The sequence below is a fragment of the Alnus glutinosa genome, chromosome 7 (assembly GCF_958979055.1).
Source record: "Alnus glutinosa chromosome 7, dhAlnGlut1.1, whole genome shotgun sequence".
NCBI lineage: Eukaryota > Viridiplantae > Streptophyta > Magnoliopsida > Fagales > Betulaceae > Alnus > Alnus glutinosa.
This window is the reverse complement of record NC_084892.1, coordinates 29,130,224-29,135,989: the sequence shown is the minus strand read 5'-3', so window position 1 is coordinate 29,135,989 and position 5,766 is coordinate 29,130,224. Positions and strand designations below refer to the sequence as shown.

The 5,766-nt window shown below is 34.9% G+C and overlaps 1 protein-coding gene across 1 annotated transcript; it reads right to left on the bottom strand.

Annotated features, from left to right (window-relative positions):
* Positions 1 to 1,435: 1,435 nt before the first annotated feature.
* On the bottom strand, positions 1,436 to 5,273 carry LOC133873721 (protein LURP-one-related 15-like). The gene is made up of 3 exons (XM_062311466.1): positions 4,884 to 5,273; positions 3,256 to 3,474; positions 1,436 to 1,783 (listed from the first exon to the last, which is right to left on the bottom strand). Exons 1-3 carry the CDS (start codon positions 5,148 to 5,150, stop codon positions 1,655 to 1,657), a joined length of 615 nt encoding a protein of 204 aa, XP_062167450.1. The 5' UTR covers positions 5,151 to 5,273; the 3' UTR covers positions 1,436 to 1,654.
* Between the last annotated feature and the right edge of the window lie 493 nt (positions 5,274 to 5,766).

Below are 5,766 nucleotides of genomic sequence, written 5' to 3'. Positions count from 1 at the left end.
ACTATAAATAGGTTCTTTTTGTAAAAAAAAATACAGAATTCTATTAATGTTTTTCATTACTTAATTAGTTTAGAATAATATTTCCTGCACAACAATTGTACCACAAAGCTGATGTGTAAATGATTTTCACTTTTTCTTTTTTTGTGAAAGTGAAAAAAAAAAATGTGTACAACTGTTGTGCAGAAAATATTACTCTTTAGTTTATATTGGAAAACCATAAACATAAGAATATAAAGTTCTATGGTGTGTGCCTCTCTTTGAGAACTCACAAAGCAGTTATCTTTTGTAAGCGTTCTACACTGTAATGTGATGCCTCCACTCACTTTCATATATATTTGTAAGAAATCAACTCAATGGTGGTGTTTTATTACAAGAACAAAACACATGCTCACAACCTAAATGTTATTTGAGAGAGAGACAAGAGAGATCATATTGTTTAACTTCCATCCAATGGACCAAGAGTCACAACTCTTGGTTATGGAAGTTACATATCCAAGAGATACAACGTACTCTTGGAAACAAGCATATGGATGAACTTCTCTGTGGGTATATTAAGGTCCATTTACTAACATCTCCAACTTACACACAATAGGCTTCTCATATCAATACATCTCTCTTTATCAAATCTTTGACATCATTCATACTAGCAAATAGGTTGTGTGACCATTGAGCACACTAACAGAAAGACCAGGACCACTACACTAAGTCTTGTTAGAGACTGACACAACATCCCTAAAAGCAAAACAAGGTCTCGTTATGCCCCAAACTCATTCTGTCACATTGGGTTAAACATCTCAGATCCCTCCACAAATTAATCTTTTAGGGCAATTAATTATATGTATTCGCGATTAAGTTGCAACAATCAAGAAGCAACATAACTTGTTGACTGTAAATACAAAATGTGAATATGTTATTAAATAGTCTTCCCTCGCCCTCATGTTAATTAGCTTAGGTCCAATCGCTTTTCCTAGTCATGTTTCTTTAGACTGCATCATTAATGGCCATAGACAACATGAAATGTTTCAGAAGAAAATATTTTCCTGAAAATTATTTTTCTAATTTAATGTCGAAACAAACGGAGCATTAATCCCCTATGTAAATGTTAATCAAAATTTCTACCGCAAACAACCAGCTTATTTCACAAAAGAAGGACAACGTACATATTATGATATTCAACTAAGTACCAACCACATTATTCAAGTAAAAATAGGTTAAGTACATTCTTTACAACTACAGCACATTATGTACGTAACAAAAAATTAGAAAATGAGAAACTTAAAAATGAAGCATTTTTTTTTTAAAAAAAAAAAAAAAAAAAAAATCTTTTAGACATTTTTTGCTGATAAAAATTTCATTTCTCAACGCATGCGCAATCTCAAACAGACAAGATTAATCAAAATTTCTTAAAATTTCCAGGGTAACACAAACAGCCTGCTTATTTCACCAAAGAAAGATAACATATATATTATGATATTCAACCAAGTACAAACCACATGATCGAAATTAAAAAAAAAAAAGTACAAACCACATTATTTAAGTAAAAATAGATTTAGTGCAATCGTGGTGAACATAGCAGAGTGGACCAAGCCAAACACATGCATCAAAACCTCCTTCTGCTTGCAATTTGAAATCATCTCATTCAACGTCGTCGTTGTTAATCCCATGCACAAAGAATCATTACAAGCGCAACTATGAACGCATGATCAACGTTAGGAGAAATCGTCACGCTGAAGTTGTCCGTTATTGCGGTCTTTTCACTTTCGACAGTTTCCTTCTTATGCATCTGCAATATAGCATTACTTTTTCCACATTAATCAACAGAATTAGTCTAAGATTCTCCCTATTTAAGACAGCTAATTAAAAAATCACTTATGGACAAGGCTACTCACATTTTCAACATTTCATGATGATGAGGGTTTAATTTTATTCTATCTTACGGTGTAAATGATGACACATTATTTAAAAATTTTAAATGACATGTCAACATATTTATTACATAACATCATTTACACCACTAGCTATAACAACATTAAATCTTAACCATGAAATAACCCATCTCCATTAAAGGACATAAAGTTTCTACAAACTAGGGTGTAGAAAAATTCTTCCAAACCAACCTCTAAAAGTGTCATGTGTCTCTTAGCATGTGAGTGTTTTTTTAATAGCACTTGCTTCTCAAGTGCTTTTTCTATAGCTTTGATAAAAAAAAAAAAAATGATTCTTACATACTTAAGGGACACATGACACTTTTAAGGATTGTGTTGAAAGAATTGGGGAGGATCCTATTCCATAAATTATCACATATTTCAAAAGGTTAAGTTAATAGGAGATGATGAATATAATCATTCAATTGATATTTTAAAACTTCCTCCTTAATAAGTGAAGCTCAACACATGTAATATTTAATTGAAATTAGAGATGAATTGCGGACAAAAAATCTGAATTCATGACCTTTGTTTTAATACTATATTAAATAATCAATTATTTCAAAAGCTCAATGACGCAGCAAGAAATTAAAACTGATAGGAAAATTAAAAATAAATCTTTTGCTAACATGAAGTTTCACCAAATTAACAATAGAGAATAACAAACCAACTTCTCACTGGCTTTGGCAACGTCTCACCACCAGAGAATAGAGGAGTCACACCTCATAAAAACAAACATAATTTTCATTCATCATAATTTGTCTATTACAATAAAACATTATGTTTAAATAGACTCAAGAACTAAACCCTAACTCTAACCCTAATGTGATTAAGGGTTAAGCCCATTATTAAATTACACATAAATTAAACTAAAATGACTGACTTTGGAAAAAGCCCATAATGAAATTCAAATAAAACTAACAATCTAATTAAAACTAAATAACTAATTTATTCTTTTCTCAATCCGCATCACTCAAGCTAATAATAAAATAATAAATTAATATTTAACAAGAGAAAGCTCAGTCATTTCAATAGAAGCAAAAACGTGCACACGTCTTGATCGATAACATTGTGGGGGTAATTGTGATGTCACATCCTAACCAGCCCTTGAACTTTTTAACAAAGACTGATCAAAGAATTAGTTAAAATTATCAAATCAACATTATAAAATAGTTGTGAGATTAAAAAAAAAAAAAAAAAAAGAAAAAGAAAAAAAGAAAAGAGATCTCTATCTTCCGTAATGTCAATTTGTACTCACATTTTACACTCATGTCCAACTAATTGAACAAAAATAAATATATAAATAAGATCGAAAGATATATAGCTTTACCTGGGCAATTATTGAGGAAGATTCTCCAGCATAAACGACACAAGATCTTTCAGACCAACTTCCTTCGACTTTGAAGTCACAAACATCTTCCTTTGTGTTATTTGCCAAGAACACGTGTAACTTGGTCCTTCCTTGGATGATTGAAGTTTGCTTAACGCTAAAAATTAGATCACTTTTCTCTCGGCTCTCACCCCTAAAAGCTTGCCATCTATCATTGCACTACACAAACCAAACAATGGTTCTGGTACATAAGCATTCTTATGGACGTGGAAACATATAACAACATTATCTTTTGCAATTAACTAATAATATTGTTAATTCACCATTTGTCTTGAAAGTTTGAACTCATGATTTCTGTTTTGATGGATTGGATCTTCAGTAATTTGGGCAACAAATTGTTAACAATTTGGACTGTAATTATGATGAAGTCCATATGAGATGCACTATCTAAATAAGTTTTGGGCTGTCCAACCATCAAGGTAGATCTCATATGAGCTATCTTTCAATTATCACCACCTGCCCAAATAAATTTTAGGATATTCACCACCTACTCGGCAGGTAGATCACATCTAGGATGTCCCATAATTATTATTGTCTAAATTTTGAGCAGTAAATTGTTGAAGAACTTAATTATGTTCTAAAGTGCCCTAGTGCAGGGACTTCATTTTCAGAAGTTTTGGAGCTTATGTTTGATCGTTACACGACTAAGGAGGTCGAACTCAATGCTGAGATTGCTCGTCGGATTTAGTTCAGAAGAAATACGGTTGTCCAAGGAGGGGAGTTCATACACCCCAACATTCTGATCCATGCAGCATCTGCCTCCATATCTGCCTACCGAACTTCAATGGCCAAGGATGCTGTGGTGGGCGCATTTGGTGCTGCACAGGCCCCACATGGGGAAGTTCCTTGGAAACCACCACGATGCGAGAGTTACAAAGTCAACTAGGACGCTGCCCTTGATGCTCAGAATGGAAAAATGGGCTTTGGCTACATTGTGAGGGATTCTACTGGCATGGTGGATGCTGCTGCTTGTCACTCTGTGGAGTCTTTGGCCGAGCTAGTCATTGCCGAATCACTAGCGGCTTTGAGAGCTGTTGAGTGGGGGTTGTGTGGGAGTTGGGTGGAGGTTGTGAGTGTATCATCTCCCTTTGTAGGAACAGGGGCTTCCACAAATTATTTTGGAAGGTGATTCCTTAATCGTGGTGAATGCTCTCAACAACAGGGGTTTGAACTGGAGCAGGTATATATGGGCAAATATTGGCTGATATACATGAGGTCCTTCCTTGTTTTCGAAGTTGGCCGGAGTATCTGTCATACGAAAAGGGGGGCCAACACCGCAGCACATAGGCTGCCAAAGGCGGGAGTTCAACAATTCACGGATCGCATTTGGTTTAATTATATTCCGGAGATTATTCAAGATGTTGTATCCATAGAGATCCCGTCTCTGGTTTCTTTAGGGCCGTTGAGGTCCTAGTTTGTATGTATGGTTTATGAAATGCAATCAGTGATATTTTCTCAAAATAAAAAATAAAAAAAATGAATAATGTAAGAGAGATAAAACAATCAAGACGTAAAAAAAAAAAAAAAAATTGGACATAGAATCATATTTATGGCAAAATTATCCAAACCTCCTGTCGAGGAGTGACAACGGGATTTCCGGCAACATCAAGTAGGACTTGACGTTGAGTCACGTGAACAATTTGTCCTCTGAATTTGAATTTGACGGTGCCGTTGACATCTGTGACAACGTACTTGCCGAAGTTGGACACGTGGACGAACTCTTGGACAAATGCAAGATCTACCGGGTAACGAGCACAATACTGAGGGCCGATGATCGGAACAGGAGAGGCAAACCGTGTGCCACTTGGGGTTGGAGTGGGAGCCGGTAGAGCCATGATTACGAGGCAGAAAATTAAAGGAATAACACACACCTATATCTTAGCTTATTGTCTTGTTGAGTCTTTGGTTAAGATCGAGGGGCTATTTATGTGTGAGGCTTTCTATTATAATGCTTTGAGAGCCCCCGTATTTGCAGTTCGAATTGATGGGCACCAATATATGTTTTGGATGGATGCATCATGCATGCTAGTTTCAAGAAGAATCCAAGTGAAAGCAACAGAGCAAGGTCTCGGATATCAGGATATGTGTGCCATGAGGCATGCGATGCCGTTGCCCAAAAAAAAGAAAGAAAGTAAAAGGTATCTCAAATACCCACAATCACGTGGCCTTGTTGTGCCACAAACTCTTGCTTTAATTTGTTGATACTTTGGACCAGTAGAATGGAATATGATTTAATGTTTTTAAATTTATTGGTGTAAATGATGTTACAAGATAAATACGGTGGGATGTTGTTAAAAAAATTTAAATAATGTAGAATTATTTACACCGTTAGATGCAACAATATCAAATATTGATCACCGCTTGAAATGAAGAGGATCATTGTCCTTATGAAATTTGCACCACATGATGCTTTATCAGGATTGTGAAATGCAGAGCTGTATAAATAAAAAT

Coding starts and splice junctions, on each gene's coding strand:
- LOC133873721 (XM_062311466.1), bottom strand. CDS start 5,150: ATGGCTCTACCGGCTCCCACTCCAACCCCAAGTGGCACACGGTTTGCC. Junction 3,475..4,883: donor TTGTCACTCCTCGACAGGAG/GTTTGGATAATT, acceptor TGGTTTGTGTAG/TGCAATGATAGATGGCAAGC. Junction 1,784..3,255: donor CTTCCTCAATAATTGCCCAG/GTAAAGCTATAT, acceptor GCTATATTGCAG/ATGCATAAGAAGGAAACTGT.